The sequence below is a fragment of the Neovison vison genome, chromosome 12 (assembly GCF_020171115.1).
Source record: "Neovison vison isolate M4711 chromosome 12, ASM_NN_V1, whole genome shotgun sequence".
NCBI classification, from domain to species: Eukaryota; Metazoa; Chordata; class Mammalia; order Carnivora; family Mustelidae; genus Neogale; species Neogale vison.
The window spans coordinates 72,909,163-72,929,433 of NC_058102.1; the positions used below are offsets into that span (position 1 = coordinate 72,909,163).

Genomic DNA, 20,271 nt, shown 5'->3' on the forward strand with positions numbered 1-20,271 from the left:
CATGGGATGCAAAGAAGGCTAAACTAGGGTCACCTGGGTGGCTCAGTCAGTTAAGTTCCCTACTCTTTTTTTTTTAAGTTCCCTACGCTTAATTTCAGCTCAAGTCATGATCTCAGTGTTGTGAAATCTCCCAGTCGGGGGTGGGGGGCGCGGAGGGGGTCCCTGCTCAGTGGGAAGTCTGCTTGAAATTCTTTCTCCCTCTCTTACCCTGCCCCTCCCCCGCACGCACGTGTGCACACACACACATGCACACGAGCACGCACACACACACACATACACACACTCTCTTTCTCTCTCAAATAAATAAATAAAATCTTTTTAAAATTGAAAACGAAAAGAAGGCTAAACTACAATGAAATACAATGAAAAACAAAAACAGACTGAGAGGGCTCTAGATTCTCCACAGTGATTTAAACTAATGGTTTAAACTAATTCCGGAAGCCTAGGTAAACCTTTGCCATGAGGCACTCGAGCATCCCATAAACAAATTCCTCATTATTGTAGGTAAGCCAGTGCTAGTATCTAGTTACCCAGTGTGAACACTGGGTCTATTATTTGCTACCAAACAATTCTAATGAATATATCCTCTTTCTTTAATCCTTGTGATCTTGTCTCTATTTGTCTTTCTTCCAGATACTAGTTGGATGTCTGGAGGAGGTATTTCAAGGTGCTAGATTTTTTTTTTTTTTTTTAAAGAAGGATCCAAGAAATTTGAATAATGACAGCATACAGTTTCCATGTTCTCCTTTTGTCTTTCCAAGTACTCCCCAGGGTTCACTTGGATTCTCACTGCCATGCCCCTTACAGAAGTTAACTCCATCAGTATGCTATTTCTTTCTTGCATCCTTCTTGTTTCTTGTCTACAGTATCTTTTCTGTGCTTGCAAAATGCTTTGTTTTTTTTTTTCCTATTTTAAAATAAAACTTTCTCTTGAGGCTGCTCTTTTATCAAATGTCCACACAATCTTATCCTTCCTCCTGCTGCCAAATACAACTTCGTTTGTGAAACACTTGAAAAGTTCCAGAGGAATTAAAGTCATAATAAAGTGATATTAATATACATTCTTGGCTTCTATATCTTTTTGGACAAGACAGCTGATTGTCACAGTGGATAAAGGTGTAGACCTCAGAGCCAGACTGCTTTAGTTTTATTTTAATTTATTTTAAAGATTTATTTATTTATTTTAGAGAGCGAGTACGTGGGGTGTGGGGAGCAGTAGAAGGAGAGAGAGACTCTCAAGTCAACTCTGAGCTGAGCATAGAATCCGACACAGTGCTCGATATCATGACCTTGAGTTCTAAACCTGAGGGAAGTTAAGAGTCCAAAATTTAGCCAACTGAGCCATCCGGATGCCTCCAGACTGCCCTGGTTTTGAATCCTACCTCTGTTACTTTGTAATTACTTGATCTTGGGCAAATAACTTAACCTCTCTATAGGTTAGATTCTTCTCCTATAAAATGTGGATAGCAAAATAAGTTACTTTATATGATTTTATAAAAACAAAGCTAATAGTTGTCAAATACACTATATAATGTTATGGAAAGGGAAATACATTGTAAGAGGGGATTGTCTACTGTCCTATAGGAATTATTCACATGAGGGTTTTCACTAAAAACTTTGGCAACTTAAAATCGACTCTGCTGTGGAGTATAAGAATTTTCCAAGTTACTTAGTAAAAAATCAGAAGAATCGGCAGTTTGCTATTGCTATGACCAGGAAGCCAGGGTTGATTTTCTGGAACCATTTCAAAAGATAGCTTGTTAACTCTTAAATATCCTTCAAAATGATGGCACAGTTATAATTCTAGCTCAAATCTCCATTGCAAAAATGCCCATTGCCATGTGTTAAATTTTTTTTTTGACATAGCTTCTTTTTTTGAATTTCATTTGTTTTTGCAGCAACCCATGTATTCAAGTCAGTAGGTAGTTCCCATCTTGTACCCTGAGGAATCTCTGTCTTTCTTGTCACAGGCTGATTATTCTGGAAAACCAAAAATGTCTTCCTGCTTGAGTAAAATCTTCTGGGAATTAGAAATAAAGGACTGCCTTTCCAATTTTTCAGATAGAACATTTCCCATACACTTGGCCAAACAAGATGCTAGGAGGTAGTTTCATGCACACCATGGCCAGAGACACAACATGTGGAGGCAGACTGCATGGGTTCTACTCCTAACGGTATTTGTGTTCTCAGATTCCTTAACAGCTCTGGGCCTGTTTGGGCATCTGAAAATGCAGATAAGAACACCTACCCCATTGCTTCTTGCAAGGATTAGATGAGTTATATTTTAAAGCATTTTGAGCATTTAGAGCAATAGTAAGCCACCAATAAATGAAAACTATAGTACTCCTTATTTGTGCTTTTAATTAGACATTTGGTTGTACTAGTTAATGTTATTTTGGTCACACACCCCTAATTTCCTATTTCAGTGACTTATTCTGATGTTTTATGAATTTTTAGTTGTATGATAGAAACTAGAAATGTTAAGGAACATATAAATTAGTTAGTTAAATAAGTAATTAATTTTTGAATTTAATATATTAAAGCACACTATTTTGCTACAATGGTACCCTCTCTCAAAAGATTTCTGTGATGATTTTTTTTTTTTTTTTTGCTTTTCCAGACGTAGTTACTCCAAATGGCTTAAATGTTAAGAAATTTTCAGCAGTGCATGAGTTTCAAAATCTACATGCCATGTACAAGGCCAGGATACAAGATTTTGTTCGAGGTCATTTCTATGGGTATGCTCTTCTTTATTTAAAAAAACCTGTGGCATAGAGAAAACAAAATTGTTATAGTAAATGTTTATCTTTCCCAGCCCCCTTTGAACTTTAACAGAACTCGTTTGTACATTTTGTTGCTGTTGCCTTATTTCATTTGAAACCGTTTTGTTTTGTTTTAGTCATCTGGACTTCGATCTTGAAAAGACTTTGTTCCTTTTCATTGCTGGGAGATATGAGTTTTCAAACAAAGGAGCTGATATCTTCCTAGAAGCCTTATCCAGGCTAAATTTTCTGCTGAGGGTAAGAATGCTATAGAACACTGTCTAATACTTTTACAGGAGGACTTCCTTCTGTGGGAAGTACAGAACTTTCTGGCTTCTGAAGAAGTTTCTAACAGATATAAGATTGTGAATACTTAAAATGACAATCTTCTTCTAAGAACAGCTCCAGCCTTTCAAGTTACATATTGGGATCGCCACTTTGTTCACTTGTGTATCTGTCTATGTTATCAGGTATTTTTTTAAGAGAGCCATGAGTTTATTGTGTTCTGTTTTAAGATGACATTATAGCATTCCTTCTCCTGTCCCAAGAGCTAACCAGTTGAGAGATAAATATGAAGAAATCAAGCAAATGGAGAACAAGATTCACCATTTTAAAAACCAATAAAGACTGTAATGGGAGATGTGGCTTGTTAAAGGACACCCATAGGCTTCCGGATATTGAACCTGCTGGTAGACCTGGCTAGCTCATCACATTGCTGTGTTCCCCCAACCAAAGAAGGCCTGCAGGGAACCTGCACCAGACTGCAAGCAACCAAGCAGTTGTGTTCTGTACAATAGGGAAAACACACACAGATGCTATTCCTCTCCCTACTCACCAGCCACATTTCCTCCCTGAGATTAAGAGTTTGAACTCTGAAACCAGGAGATGTCCCACATCATGGAAACAAGGAGGGGAAAAGAGGTTCCCACTTCCATGTGGAATCCATCAATTTTTGTTCAGGAAGGTGGGACTTAATATAGTTTCCCAACTAGGCCAGCAATAAAACCTGTGCCAATAGAAGGAGCTATACAAAATGGTACCGTGTAATAGCTAGTGATTAAAGTTATTGGCTTATATTCTAATCTTATCATGTAAAAATATAGAATAAATAACAGTAAGCTATAGGAGACCAGCGTAGAATTTCAATCCTACTGAAATACCAAGACAACCTAAACTTTCCTGAGCTTGTACTGTTCTCCAGTTAATTTTTTTCCCTTGGACATAGATTTATTTTTGCTTTAGAGCAAACATCTTACCAAGTATCCTGAAAGATTTACTGATACCACTTAGTAAGGAAATAATACTTTAATAAAAACCCAACTCTGTAAAATAAGACCAAAGACCACAGACATTATTCTAGAACAGGCTGGAATAATCTTATTCCATAATATTTCTGGTATCTATCTATTCAACAAGCTTTATGGACTCAAAGTTATTATCAAACATGTATCATGTTTAGGGATATGATTAATCAATTTTTCTATACATTTATTAAACAGTCACTTTATCTTTATGTATGAAACAAAGGCCAATCACTATTCTAGATATCAAAAATCATTACAATACTTGAAGAAATTAAAAGAAAGCATTCTCTCTCATATAGTATATTTATTCTTTCATAGCACGTTGGCTACTCTGCTGTGAGTTTCCTAGTCTCTGACTTCTACAGATTATCTTAATAGACAGTCAGAACTCTGAGGGGGCCACAAAGTATGGGTGCCCACACTTAGGAGACAGTCATTTCCAGAACACATGAACATTCATAAGTGCACTGTCTTAAGTGAGTTTATGCTTCCACTCTCACAGCTGTTTGGGTATGTCATTTCCTTCTGAGATGTGCTAGGGAAGAGAAAAAGAAAACAGTATAGAATTAAAAAGCATCAGTTTGAATCTTAGCTTTGTCAATAATCTGCTATAGGAACTCAGACAATTGAAACACTCACGCCACTCTTTCAGTTAGTAAAATGAAGAACATACTAGCTGTTGTTATTATGAGGCTTGGGTTAAGTTAAGCTTTTAAAGCATCCAGCACTGCCTGCCACCAGAGGGGCTGGGCATATGCTTGTTCCTGTGCTTTAGGGCCAGAAAAACAAAGTGCAGCATTATGGAAAGACTTTTAAAGGAAAAGTGTAAATGATCTATTTGTGTAAATTATTGTGAGTAAACTAGAAAAAAGAGAATGAAACAAGGCTAAATCTCCATAAATTTTCCAATCTGAAATTTTAAAGAACTAATTTTGGCTTAGTAACATAACTCACATTCATCTGACATTTTTTTTTAACCCCAGAAAAGCACTGTGATACCACTAGCAATTGCTATGTATTTTACCTGCTTAAGGAAAATATTTTATATATGAATTTTCAAATTGTTAATCAAAAGATCATGACTAAAAACCAGATTTAAATTAATATTTCTGAGTAAAGCTTCAGGAAGGTGGGTTTAATTTCTCTGTGAATCATAAATAAGTATTGTTTTTATTTAAAGATAATTTAAAACAGTATTTTTTTTTTTTTAAGTTTAAGGTCCATCTGTTGATGTTTTCTTTTACCTTTGGTAATTGACTTGTCGTGTTTCCTAATCCCCTACTAGATGCATAAAAGTGATGTCACAGTGGTGGTGTTTTTCATCATGCCTGCCAAGACAAATAATTTCAATGTGGAAACGCTGAAAGGCCAAGCAGTACGGAAACAGCTATGGTAACCTCATGTCTTGTAAATACTCTCAAGCAATTAGTGTCAACCGATTTTTTTAACGTGTAATTTCTGATATATGCCCTTAAACTTTTTTCTTTAAGATATAATTATTATAACACATGGGCACCTGGGTGGCTCAGTTGTTAAGTGTCTGCCTTTGGCTCAGCTCATGGTCCCAAGGTCCTGGGATCAAGCCCGCATCAGGCAGCCTGCTCTGCGGGAAGCCTGGTTCTCCCTCTCCCACTCCCTGTGCTTATGTTCTTTCTCTCACTCTCTCTCTCTGTCAAATAAATAAATAAAATATTAAAAAGAAAACATTATTATAGCACAAAGGGTACCTGGGTGGCTCAGTCAGTTGAGCTTCTGCCTTTGGCTCAGGTCATGATCCTGGGGTTCTGGGATCAACCCTCCACGTCGGGTGGGGGCGGAGGGGCGGTCACTGCTCAGAAGGGAGTCTACTTCTCCCTCTCCCTCTGACCCTCCCTCTCTGTTTCTGCTCTCCCGCTCTCTCACAAATGAATAAATAAAAAATCTTAAAAAAAATATTATTATAGCACAAGTGCTGCTTGGTCTCTTCTCATAGGCTACTATGTCAGATTATGTAGTACCTATCAAACTGTGTTACTATAAAAACATTGGAATGAGCCACAATGGAAGGATTAAAAACTCTGTAGAAATCTTAGGTCGAATTTATTTTTAATTTTATTGTGAAAATTTAAAAATGAAAGCTAAAGTAAAGACATTTAGTGTAATGACCCCCTCCATGCTCATAGCCCACATTCAACAATCACCAATGAATTTGCCGTCTTGTTACATCTGTACTTCCATCTACTACCCCACCCTGCCCTTTATCCTGGCCTGAGTATCATCAGGCAAAAAAATGTTAAGCTCTGTGGGCTGCTCAGAACGTTCTGCTGCTTCAACTCTGGAGGTCTGAACTCAAGCTAAATTGGCAACTGGGAAAAACAGTAGAAGAGGTTCCACAAAAGAAACCTGTTAATTTCGAAGGACACATTGACAAAAATCAGCATGGTCACACAAACAGATTTTAAATTGCAACAATGTTTAAATTATAAATCTTCCAATTCATACAGGGACATTGCACATTCTGTGAAGGAAAATTTTGGAAAAAAACTCTATGATGCATTGTTAAGGTAGGTGCTGAGACTACTTCACACTTCAAATATGTTAGGGCTTCATTATACAAATTTAACAACTTATACACTACCATGTATTTCTTTTGTTCCAAATATAAAAGAATTATTAGCCTTTAAATATGTATTATATTATGGGAATGGGTTTTGTTTTACCCATCATCTGACAAATACTTATAAACAGGTTGTACAAATGTGACATCATCACATAGACAAATTAGGTTATTCAATGAGACTCTCATTAGGGGTTAATATGTCAATGTGAAACTGATGGAGATTTCATGAAACTTATAAGTCAAGATATATATTGACTTTATATATTAAATACCTATATTTATTTATATACTAAGTTTATATTAAGTAATGTTAAGTAACCTATATTTACTTAAAGAGTAATAAACATTCAAATACATAATAAAATAAATGAAAATATAAAAGTATTAAAAATTCTAAATAATTAAATCAAATCAAAATATATTATAAAATAATAATATATATAAAATATTTGGATTTTATTAGAATATGAAGAGAAAGCTGGTTGTTTCCTGACTGATTGTGGCAAACATGCATCATTTCCTTTTACCAGTAAAAATAACAAATTATAGATGGACAGGTATGGCCACTTGTGAACATATTCAAGAGTAGCCAAATATGATGAAAATGTCCTCCTGATGGTCAGCTTTAATGTTTTAAAAATGAGTTTTAAGGGATATCTGGGTGGCTCAGTCCTTAAGCATTGACCTTTTGCTCAGGTCATGATCCCAGAGTCCTGCCTGCTTTTCCTCTCCCACTCCCACCACCCCCGCCCCCCACCCCAGCTTGTGATCCTGTTCTCACTGTCAATCTCTGTCAAATAAATAAATAAAATCTTTTTAAAAAAGAAGTTACAATTTCAAAAATTTAAAAAGGAAATTTAACTTTCTTCTATGCTATCAAAATTATTCTTTTATCAAACTTCTTCATGCCTTTGAGAGTCATCAGGAAACCATGTTTGCTTTATTTTTAAAGTGCTTAGAGCACTATCGGACTCATAGAGACATTGAATTTGTGCCAGTTATTTCTATTTTTCTTATTAATATTATTTTGCCCCACAGAGGAGAAATTCCTGACATGAACAACATTTTGGATCGAGATGATGTAACAATTATGAAAAGAGCCATCTTCTCAACTCAGGTAATGAAGAAAAGAGTGACCCACACTCCCAAGATTGTTAAAATCAATTTAGATCAATATTTTAACTTATTGGAATGGGCTAATTTGGGAAATATATAAACCCGGGAGCTAGAAAAGTCTTTCTTATGCATTTACCTAAATGACAACTTTACTTATTTTCTTTTTGGGGTGCTTTTCAGTGCTCTTTTAAAAAATTTCATGGAATTTATTTTGTATCCACTTAAAAATTCCTTTGGAACCAATACGTCCATTTGAAATTGGATTTGCAATTACAATTGGATATACAATTGCAATTGTTTATTGCAATGACAAGAAAATATTCCCTAAAAATCTTTGAAAAGCATGGCATTTTGAGTCATGATCAAGAAAAGGTGAATGTTTCTCAGCTGAGAGGACTTTTTGTAAAAATGGAAGATAGGCATTCACCAACATCTTGTCATAACAGTGAGACATCAGGTACCATCAGAGGACAGGCCTGCTAGAAGGATCCAGGAAAGGGGTTCATCTTGAGTCACAACTTCAGACACCTTCATTCCAAACAGGTCTTAAGAGTGGGTAAGAAGTCTAGGCCTTTCATGTAGTGGCTGCAGGTGAGAAACAGAAGTATCATGTGTTCATAATTCCCGAAGGAAGTTCTTCAAGCCTTTGCCTTCCTCTGAAATCTGCACAAAACTTAGTCATCATCATTAATGTCTCCAAAAGATAGAGGGCATAAAGGTTGGATGACATGTTGCCAATGACCTATTGTTGAAATTAGTCACACTTATTAATTCGTCCCACAATTGACATTTTCTTTCCTCTATGACTTCAGCGACAGTCTTTGCCTCCAGTGACCACTCACAACATGATTGATGACTCCACCGATCCCATCCTCAGCACCATTAGACGAATCGGACTTTTCAACAGCCGCACAGACAGAGTCAAGGTAGAACTAATTGTTTACATAAGGCACTTCAAAATGACTTAGAATATACTTTTGCAGAATTTATCAGAAGACTCTTGTATTTGTTTTGATACCTTTGAGAAAGATTTCAAATGATATTTCTAAAAAAAAATTTAATTCTGTTTCCTGTTTTGGGTAATTAAAATATAAAAGATAATGACTATTTTAGTATCATTTGTAAGATTGTACAATATCAACAGTAAGAATAGGAAAATTGTTTAATTTTTAATGATACAAACATATTCTAAGAGTTGTTTTTTAGATTCACTATGAATTTAGTGAATCCCTGAAATGAAAATGAATTGTCTTTGTTTCTTCTTAATAAAGTTGAACTTTAAGGGGATAATATGAGAAGCTTCTAGTTTCAGAGAATCTGGCTCATAATATTTTTATGGAATTTTCTATAGACCAATTCATTCTGTTGACACTTGAGTTTCTAAATGATTAAGCCCAGTGTGAGTTGTATGAATGAGACCTGATTTCTGCTCCTGTGGAGCTTGGTCTCTCAGGGGTGTACTGAGGGGGTACTATGCTCAGGCACAGTGCTACGTGTGGGCATAGTGGTGAACATATAAACAGACAGTTGCTTATCTCTACTCAATCCCATTCAGCAGTATTTAAGATCAGGTTGTCACAAGATTTTATCAATCTTTTCAAAGGTCCCACTTTTTCTTCTTTCTTTCACCTTTAGCAGATAACCTGAGAATTCAGTGTACAAACTCCTTAAGTGTCCCTAAAATATAGGTCTTTTACTTATTCTCACTTCTTTTCCTTTGGGTTCTGAGGATTGCTCTGGGATCTCATTCCTTCTGACATTCTTGGGAAACTTACCCTGTCCACCTTCCCTTATACTGCGGGTTTACTAGCTCCTTCCCTTGCTGTCTACCAATATTCCTTAAATTTTCTCACTTTACAGGGACACCTGTGTGGCTCAGTTGGTCAAGCGACTGCTTTGGGCTCAGGTCATAATCCTGGAGTTCCAGGATCAAGTCCGGAATCAAGTCCCGCATTGGGCTCCCTGCTCAGCGGGGAGTCTGCTTCTCCCTCTGACCCTCCCCCACTTCATCATGCTCTCTCTCTCAAATAAATAAATAAAATCTTTAAATTTTTTCCCCTCACATTACAAAGCAAACAAACTTTGCTTTAACCTGGCCTTCTCTTGATGTTTTTGAATGTTTTGGTCTTTTCTATTCTTCCCTGCAAAATCTCTTGGAAAAAATAGTCTATTTGTAAATTAATTCCTCCTGCTGCATTTAGTATTTGGTATGAGTAGATGTGGTGGAGGGAGACAAGTTAGGGACCTTCTGCCACAGAACAGGTGAGAGATGATAAGGGACCCTTACAAAGGTCATGCCAAAAGTGCTAGAGAGGACAGAATAATGGGAGAGGCAGCTGCATATAGAAAAGATCATCCTGGGTGCCTGGGTGGCTCAGTGGGTTAGGCCTCTGCCTTCGGCTCAGGTCATGATCTCAGGGTCCTGGGATCAAGGCCCGCATTGGGCTCTCTGCTCGGTGGGGAGCCTGCTTCCTCCTCTCTCTCTGCCTGCCTCTCTGCCTGCTTGTGATCTCGCTCTGTCAAATAAATTAAAAAAAAAAAAAAAAAGAAAAGATCATCCTTTGTAACCAAAGGTCATTGGGAGGGAAAAAGAGGGAGAAGGCAAGGATGATAACCTTCTGGCTTCAGTATTTAGTCAGTACTATCTAAAAATTAAGGAAAGGCTTTATCAGATTTGAGTACAGTTCTTGGTAGATTGTTTTTGAGTTATATGTGAGTTATTCAAGTTAAGATGTTTCGTGGGTACTTAGAAAACATAGACAGTCATGAAGGGAGCTATCAGTGGAGGGTCAGCAGGGGATGCCAGGGAATGATGAACCTGCCATGCTGAAAGACCAGGCTGAATGAGCAGAGAAAAGTGTGGACCCAAGAAGAGATTAGAGGAGGAAAAGTCAGTGCAAGAAATGAGCAAGAATTAGAAGAGAAAAATATCTCAGAAATCAGGGCAGGGGAAATTTTCGTGATGGTAGATAGCAATAGCTCCTAGTACAGAACTAAATGATACAAGCTGGTTTTTTTTCAAGACTTTATTTATATGTTAGATAGAGAAAGAGAGAGATTACAAGTAGGAGAGAGGCAGGCAAAGAGAGGGAGTGGGGGAAGCAAGTTCCCTGCTAAGCAGAGAGTCTGTTGCGGGGCTCATTCCCAGGTCCCTGAGATCATGACCTGAGCCAAAGGCAGAGGTTTTAACCCACTAAGCCACCCAGGCACCCAATACTGTTTATAAAAATGTCTGTTTATAAAATGTCCCATGTGGTTTTATCCCATCCATTTTAAACATATTCTCCACACACGCATGCGTATGTACATAGATACACACGTATTTGTGTATATTTCCCTGTGCCATAGAATTATGGGTGACTTTTATTTTCTCATTTGTGTTTCTCCATTTCCAAAATTTTTACTCCCAGCACACATCCTGTAATATGGAAGCTACACATTTTTCTCTGGAAATGCAGGGACATATCTCTCAAGGGTGCATCATCCTTCACATTTTTCCACACGACTGGATTTGCAGAAACTTACCTCCTTCCAGAGTGTATCAGCACTAATTTGATCTCATTTTCATGCAGTTTAGACCAGTCCTTTTCAATTATTTTTCTCTTGGAAAGGAAATAGTAATGGAAAGAAAGCCTATTATTTTCCTGTTGTTTTCTGTTTTACAGAACTTTGTCACACCTAAATTTAAATCTGCGGCTCTTCCTCTAATGATCTGTCAGGTGCCTGGCACATGATTTGTACAATAAATGTAGACAGAACAGGGGACTGGAGCCAGACTGTGGTTCATGCTTCCTTTATTTTTGGGAGGACTGAGTTTAGGAGGTCTCCTGAAATTGGCAGCTCTGAACAAAGTATGCTTTGCTGATCTGTGTGTGTATGTGTGTGTGTGTTTTAAAGTACAGTAACAGTGAAGCCATTTCTCAGGAATGGACAAGTAACATTATTTCCTAAGTATTATAAAGACTTCGTTCCTCTGTGTCTTTGCTGATGTTATTCTCTCTTTCTGAATTGCCCTTATCTCAGCCATCCTAATAGCTCCTTTGGGATCCAACCTAGAAGTCATCTCCTCCTTGTGTTTGTCCTTAATTTGCATTCATCTACTCCAGACAGAGCAACCGCTTTCTTATCTGGATTCTCAAGATGCTTTATTTCTACTACAAATATAGGAATCATTGCATCAAGTTATTTGTATTTTTTAATATGTATCTTCTTTCCTCCAGTGAGACTGTGAGTTCTTTGAGGCAATGATCATATCCCATATACATTTTCTCAGTATTCATTCTCTGAAAAGCAGACACCAAGACAGGATTAGATGTGAAAACGCTTATTGGTAAAAATGCCTGTGCAAGATAGAGATTGAAAGCAAAAGCAGGCAGGGAGGGATAGTTTACGCAGTGGAAAGAGGTGGAAGGAAGGTTGAGGAGGGAAGACCCACAGACTGCAGCCCAGTGCTAAACACCTCTCAACCTTTTTTTTTTTTTTAACAGAGAGTCAAATGTCTTTAACAAAAACTAGAATCAATAAAAAATTAACAAATGCATGAAAAATATACACACCTAGCAGCACTATGTAGTGACTTATAAAGGGAAAAAGCTGACCACTAACAATGGCTGGTCAGCTAGGGGAAGGAAGCACACACACAGAAGCATGTGCACTCCTGTGTGCACACACACACAAAAAATCATTTTCAACAGTACAATCAATCTACAGCTAAGATAGATTCCAAATTATTTTCCAACGCTTTCTTTCTTAATACAAAAGATGCCTCTAGTGGTGGGGGGGCGGTGTAGATGTGTGTTGTGGTTTACTGTGATTTATTTCAAGTATATTAGCATTACTACATACATCTCTTCCCTGTATCTAAACCTTTCTTTTATGTTTTACTTTCATGTGTTCTGTTCACCACCCAAACAGTTTCAAGTTGATGGGCAGACGGGTGCCTTATTCTATGAGCAATCACATGCAACAACTTTAATAGGGATTCCTATTAGAGTAGGGGTTTTCCAAACAAAAGTTGTCCAAAAGAGTCACTGGTTGTGCAGAAATGAGCTGGCACTAGAACCTCTCCTTGCGAAGTCTATAGGCTGGAGCAGATGCTGTAGCTGCTCAAGAGGGGAAGCAGTTGGGGCTGTCAATCAAGATCTGTTGTCTGCCTTCAAATCTCTGCCCCTTAATCAATTTGCAAATTTACTTAATCTACCTCAGTCTTCTCATCTGTAAGATGGTGGTAAGATAGGCCTACACTCACAGAACTGTTGTGAGGCTTAAATAAGTAAGATGCTGCAATTAGTGCAGACCATGGCATGTGGTGAGTGCATGATAGATGTCAGCTTTTTATCTGTACTTAGCCCAGTACCTAGCATGTGCTGGATACTCAATAACTTTTAGAAGACAGGTGTAAAAAGTTTGATGAGAGTAGAAAATGGAGGATTTCTCTCTGTCTGGAGAATTGGAGACATGTTAGCTAGATCCGGTCTGGTGAGCAGGCGTTTATCACACACATAACAGCTCATCCTGCAGAGAGCTAGCAGCAGTAGATAAGAAGGCACAGAGATACAGAAGCTCATGGCTTCTGTAGAGTGAATGGAGAAGGGAGTTTGTCTCACACAAATCATGTTTATATAGATAAGCTCAGGAAGAGTTTGAGACTTTCACTGGTTATTATCATAAAGCAAACGCACACACAAGAAATAAAAGAATAACCCCTTCACAACAATATATGCTCCAAGCACTGAGATAAGCTTTGGTTAATTCAGAATTAATGTATTTTATTTATGACTAGTACCCTTTAAAAAGCTTAACACTGACTCATTTGATCACCTGCATATTTACAAAACTCCATCAAGTGGTTCTTAACTCTTAGATTAACAAGTACTTTATATGAATGCGACCACTTGATCCAGGAAATGTTACAGATTGTTTGGAAGTTGAATGTATCATCAATTCTGCCTTGGCAGTGGACATAGTGAGAAAACCCTACAGTGCAGACTCCAGGTCCTGACCTGATGCCAGCACTCTGTGAAAGCAAATTAACTTCCAGGGATCTTAATTCCCTCACAGGATAAATGTGGTTAAACAGCGTTTTGGTTTTGGTTTTTGTGGTTTTTTTTTTTCCTTACTGATCGAGGGTCTGCTGTGAACCAGGTGCTTTGCTGGGGGCTTTTGTATATAGGATCTCATCTAATCCTCTCGGTAACCTTGGTCTGACCTCTAACATCCTTTCCTCCGCCTTGGGCCTCCGTCATTGGCTGTTCAGGGCCCAGAGTAGCTGCTTTCATATTTTAGTTTTGCTGTTCTGTTTGGCTGAAACAAAATGAATGAACCATGATATTCTCATGTTCAAAAATGGGCTTTGGAGAGTACAAATTTTCCCAGGCTTGGAAAAGCGAACATAGGCACAATGAATTTTGAATCCCTGTTTGCTGATATCTGCCAGGGATATAGTGGGCTGCTGATTTGATGATTGGACACAGGATCTGTGCCTTTGTCTCTTTTCCTCATGCAGTACTTTGCACGTGATAATAAGAACTCAAATCATGTTTTATGGAGGAAAATATTTTATCTATTTTTACTTTAGAATTTGTGATTCTTGTGATTGAGTGAACTATCATTTTCAGATACTAGTTTTGGATATTTTACCATTTTACTGCTTACGTTTAACCTAGGTCCCATTTGTGGGTCTCCTGACATGTAACTAATGTATATAATTTCTTTATAATATATTCCTAAAATTAGAGTAATGAGAATATCATGATGTTGCTAGGATTAAATGAAATAATATATGAGAACATTATTTATAATATATAAAGTATCATATAACTGTTATCATTGTTATATATCCAAATTAGGGTTTTTCTTCACAGCAATCTCTTTGGAAAAATATAGTTATTCTTTTATTATATTATATATGTTATATTATGTATATATATAATTTTAATAATATATATTTTATATGTATATTATATGACAAATACTATATACTATATAATATTGTGTCATATATTATAACATATAATATATACAGTATACATATATAATACATATCATATATTATGTATTTTATATATGGTGTATATTATTTATATGTGTACAATATAAATACTATATTGTATGTTGTATATACTATATTTATACATAGTATATACAATGCTTTTAAATCAGATTTTATTGATTTTTAATAACTACTTAACTATGAGGAGAGGCTGACAAATTACCCAATAATGGTTCAAGAAAAACTTCAATAAATATGAGAAATTGGAGAATTCTTTCATCCAGGTGACCAGTTAAGTAGCTGTTCTACAGTTTTCCAATGATAGTCATTCTCTCTCTTGTCTCTGTCTTTGCATAACATTACAGACAATGTAGTCTCAGTACCGACTCATAACAGCACATGAGAGGTGAGAAATTTTGTGAGTCAGTTTTTAAAATAGCCATTTTTAAAATTTTGGCCATTCTAACTGGTATAAGGTGATATCTCAATGTGGTTTTTTTTTTTGTATTTTATTTTATTTTATTTTTTTCAATTTATTTATTTTCAGAAAAACATTATTATTTTTTCACCACACTCAGTGCTCCATTCAAGCCGTGCCCTCTATAATACCCACCACCTGGTATCCCAACCTCCCACCCCCCCGCCACTTCAAACCCCTCAGATTGTTTTTCAGAGCCCATAGTCTCTCATGATTCACCTCCCCTTCCAATTTACCCCAACTCCCTTCTCCTCTCTAACACCCCTTGTCCTCCATGCTATTTGTTATGCTCCACAAATAAGTGAAACCATATGATAATTGACTCTCTCTGCTTGACTTATTTCACTCAGCATAATCTCTTCCAGTCCCGTCCATGTTGCTACAAAAGTTGGGTATTCGTCCTTTCTGATGGAGGCATAATACTCCATAGTGTATATGGACCACATCTTCCTTATCCATTCATCCGTTGAAGGGCATCTTGGTTCTTTCCATAGTTTGGCGACCATGGCCATTGCTGCTATAAACATTGGGGTACAGATGGCCCTTCTTTTCACGACATCTGTGTCTTTGGGGTAAATACCCAGGAGTGCAATTGCAGGGTCATAGGGAAGCTCTATTTTTAATTTCTTGAGGAATCTCCACACTGTTCTCCAAAGAGACTGCACCAACTTGCATTCCCACCAACAGTGGAAGAGGGTTCCCCTTTCTCCACATCCTCTCCAACACATGTTGTTTCCTGTTTTGTTAATTTTGGCCATTCAAACTGGTGTAAGGTGATATCTCAATGTGGTTTTAATTTGAATCTCCCTGAGGGCTAATGATGATGAACATTTTTTCATGTGTCTGATAGCCATTTGTATGTCTTGATTGGAGAAGTGTCTGTTCATATCTTCTGCCCATTTTTTGATATGTTTGCCTGTTTCATGTGTGTTGAGATTGAGGAGTTCATTATAGATCCTGGATATCAACCTTTTGTCTGTACTGTCATTTGCAAATATCTTCTCCCATTTCGTGGGTTGCCTCTTTGTTTTTTTGACTGTTTCCTTGGCTGTGCAGAAGCTTTTGATTTTGATGAAGTCCCAAAAGTTTATTTTCGCTTTTGTTTCCTTTGCCTTTGGAGACATATCTTGAAAGAAGTTGCTGTGGCTGATATCGAAGAGATTACTGCCTATGTTCTCCTCTAGGATTCTGATGGATTCCTGTCTCACATTGAGGTCTTCTATCCATTTTGAGTTTATCTTTGTAAACTCAAATGTAAGTTTGAGTTGTAAGAGAATGGTTGAGTTTTATTCTTCTACTTATAGCTGTCCAGTATTCCCAGCACCATTTATTGAAGAGACTGTCTTTTTTCCACTGTATATTTTTTTCCTGTTTTGTTGAAGATTAATTGACCATAGAGTTGAGGGTCCATATCTGGGCTCTCTACTCTGTTCCACTGGTCTATGTGTCTGTTTTTATGCCAGTACCATGCTGTCTTGGTGATCACAGCTTTGTAATAAAGCTTGAAATCAGTTAATGTGATACCCCCAGCTTTATTTTTGTTTTTCAACATTTCCTTAGCGATTCGGTGTCTCTTCTGATTCCATACAAATTTTCGGATTATTTGCTCCAGCTCTTTGAAGAATACCGGTGGAATTTTGATCGGAATGGCATTAAAAGTATACATTGCTCTAGGCAGTATAGACATTTTAACAATGTTTATTCTTCCGATCCAAGAGCATGGAATGGTCTTCCATTTTTTTGTGTCTTCTTCAATTTCTTTCATGAGTGTTCCTCAAGTACAGATCCTTTACCTCTTTGGTTAGGTTTATTCCCAGGTATCTTATGGTTCTTGGTGCTATAGTAAATGGAATTGATTCTCTAATTTCCCTTTCTGTATTTTCATTGTTAGTGTATAAGAAAGCCACTGATTTCTGTACATTGACTTTGTATCCTGCCACTTTGCTGGATTGCTGTATGAGATATCACCTTACACCAGTTTGAATGGCCAAAATTAACAAAACAGGAAACAACATGTGTTGGAGAGGATGTGGAGAAAGGGGAACCCTCTTCCACTGTTGGTGGGAATGCAAGTTGGTGCAGTCTCTTTGGAGAACAGTGTGGAGATTCCTCAAGAAATTAAAAATAGAGCTTCCCTATGACCCTGCAATTGCACTCCTGGGTATTTACCCCAAAGACACAGATGTCGTGAAAAGAAGGGCCATCTGTACCCCAATGTTTATAGCAGCAATGGCCATGGTAGCCAAACTATGGAAAGAACCAAGATGCCCTTCAACGGATGAATGGATAAGGAAGATGTGGTCCATATACACTATGGAGTATTATGCCTCCATCAGAAAGGACGAATACCCAACTTTTGTAGCAACATGGACGGGACTGGAAGAGATTATGCTGAGTGAAATAAGTCAAGCAGAGAGAGTCAATTATCATATGGTTTCACTTATTTGTGGAGCATAACAAATAGCATGGAGGACAAGGGGTGTTAGAGAGGAGAAGGGAGTTGGGGTAAATTGGAAGGGGAGGTGAATCATGAGAGACTATGGGCTGTGAAAAACAATCTGAGGGGTTTGAAGTGGCGGGGGGGTGGGAGGTTGGGGTACCAGGTGGTGGGTATTATAGAGGGCATGGATTGCATGGAGCACTGGGTGTGGTGAATAAGTAATAAATACGGTTATGCAGAAAATAAATAAATTAATAAAAAATGTAAAAATAAAATAACCATTTTTAAAAATTAAATTGTACCAACTTAAAAATATAAATCAACTATATTAAAATGAAAGGTAATGCTCAAAACTCATCACGTCCTAATTGTTAATTCTATATTTTATGATAATCTCTACATTTAAAGTTATGTATGGCTATTATACCCACATAGTGGGAATATTCTATAATGGTGAGCTACTGCTTTCCCCATCTCTAATTCAGTGACATCACATTGGTAACTTGAAACCGCCGATAGCAGGAGTATCTAGAGAGTGAAAATAGGTGAACACTCCACATCATGGCTTGATTAATTGTGTGTCGATTGTCTAGGCTTACGAAGGTGGTGGGTGAATATGAACAATACAGATTAAACTTAAAAGGGTTGTGTCTGAGTCATTACACAAAATTGTGAGTGGCACAAAAATACAAGGACATATTTTTCCCATATTCAGAAGCTAATATCCAACTTGAGAAAGAAGTCACTATGTCACTGATGAACCTATGAAGCTCTGACATGTATCTCTGAAAGGATCGACATTCATGTCACAAATATGTTCAGTCCTCAGTTGAAACCAGAATTTGGTTCTGAATACAAATTTTGTCAAAAGTCAACAAAAGCATTTGGGAGCATTTAACTATCTAAAATTTACAATAAGGAGTTATATATATATATATTTCAATAGAATTCATTCTTTAGAAAAGTTTTTGGTTCACAGTGAAGTTGAGCAGCAAGTACAGACAGTTCCCAGGTACCCCTGCCCCCCCACATATACAACATCCTGCACTGTCCATATATCATACCAGGATCTTATATTTGTTACAACTGAGGAACCTACAACGACACATTATTATCCACCAAGATTCATAGTTTATGGTAAGTTACACTCTTGGTGCTTTACCTTCTGTGACATTATAAATGTATAATGACATGTATCCACCATTACAAAATCACACAGAACAGTTTTACTGCCCTAAAAATCCTCTGAACTCTGCCTTTTCATCCCTGCCTCCATCCAAAGACTGATCTTCTTTCTGTCTCCATAGTTCTGCCTTTTCCAGAATGTCATATAGCTGGAATCATACAGTGTATGGACTTTCAGATTGGCTCTTTTCACTTAGTAATATATATTTAATTTTTTCCATGTCTTTTAGTGGCTTGATATCCCATTTCTTCTTAGCACTGAATAATATTCCATTGTCTGGATAGTTTATTTATTTACTCATCTATTAAAGGATATCTTGATTGCTCCCAAATTTGATCAATTATTAATAGAGCTGATACAAACATCTGTGTATAGGTTTTTGTGCATACATTTTTTACTATTTGGATATTGTATACAATACTTTCTATATATCAATAAAATGTATAGTAAACTTATGTACAAATATACACTTATATTTTAGTTTTTTCTTCTTAAGCATGTACCAGAACACCATTGCTTAAAGGTCATAGTAAATATGTTGGCTTTTACTCTGAGTGAAATGGGAAGCCACTGAAGGATTTTGAGCAGGGAGTGCCTGGCACTGTTGAATGTTCATTCTAATTGTACTGAGTAGAGACTTGGCAGAATAGAAGCAGGGAGATAGGTTAGGAGGTGATTACCTCTGGGTGAGAGAGGATGCTGACTTTGGTGAAGGCTTCTAGTCTGATCTAATCTAGATGAGATTCTCTGTCCCTTAGTTCTATTTCCCTGGGCTACCTTGTGTCTAGCGCAATGGAGGGCAGTCTATTATATTACGAAGCTCCCCACTTTTCTGCTCCAGATAGGAGCAAATTGATAAAAAAGACAGCAGTCAGCCATTAAGAAACAAAATAAACCTTTTTTTGTTGCAGTGACTGGTTGACTCCCTTGGTACGGTGTGTGACTTTTTTTTTTTTTTTAAGATTTATTTATTTATTTGACACAGAGAGAGACCTCGCACATAAGCAGGAGAGCAGCAGGCAGAGGGAGAAGCTGACTCCCTACTGGGCAGGAAACTTGATGCAGAGCTCCATCCCAGGATCCTGGGATCATGACCTGAGCTGAAGGCAGGCACTTAACCAACTGAGCCACTCAGGTGCCCCGAGAGGATGTGACTCTTGATCTCAGAGTTGTGAGTTTGAGCCCCATGTTGGGTGTAGAAATTACTTTAAAAATATCGAAGAGATTACTGCCTATGTTCTCCTCTAGGATTCTGATGGATTCCTGTCTCACATTGAGGTCTTTTATCCATTTTCAGTTTATCTTTGTGTATGGTGTAAAATCTTAAAAAAAAATACCTTATTGTCAATACAGTTTGGGTTGAGGGATGTAGCTTAGCATGGGAACAAAAATGGC

The 20,271-nt window shown here is 37.2% G+C and overlaps 1 protein-coding gene across 1 annotated transcript in view; it reads left to right on the forward strand.

Annotated features, from left to right (window-relative positions):
* GYS2 (glycogen synthase 2) overlaps positions 1–20,271 on the forward strand; it is a 51,624-nt gene that overhangs the window by 23,171 nt on the left and 8,182 nt on the right. The window contains exons 6-11 of the mRNA XM_044226760.1: positions 2,621–2,738; positions 2,900–3,020; positions 5,352–5,458; positions 6,550–6,609; positions 7,704–7,782; positions 8,594–8,707. Coding sequence (XP_044082695.1) covers positions 2,621–2,738; positions 2,900–3,020; positions 5,352–5,458; positions 6,550–6,609; positions 7,704–7,782; positions 8,594–8,707 — 599 coding nt within the window. The remainder of the gene's footprint in view (positions 1–2,620; positions 2,739–2,899; positions 3,021–5,351; positions 5,459–6,549; positions 6,610–7,703; positions 7,783–8,593; positions 8,708–20,271) is intronic.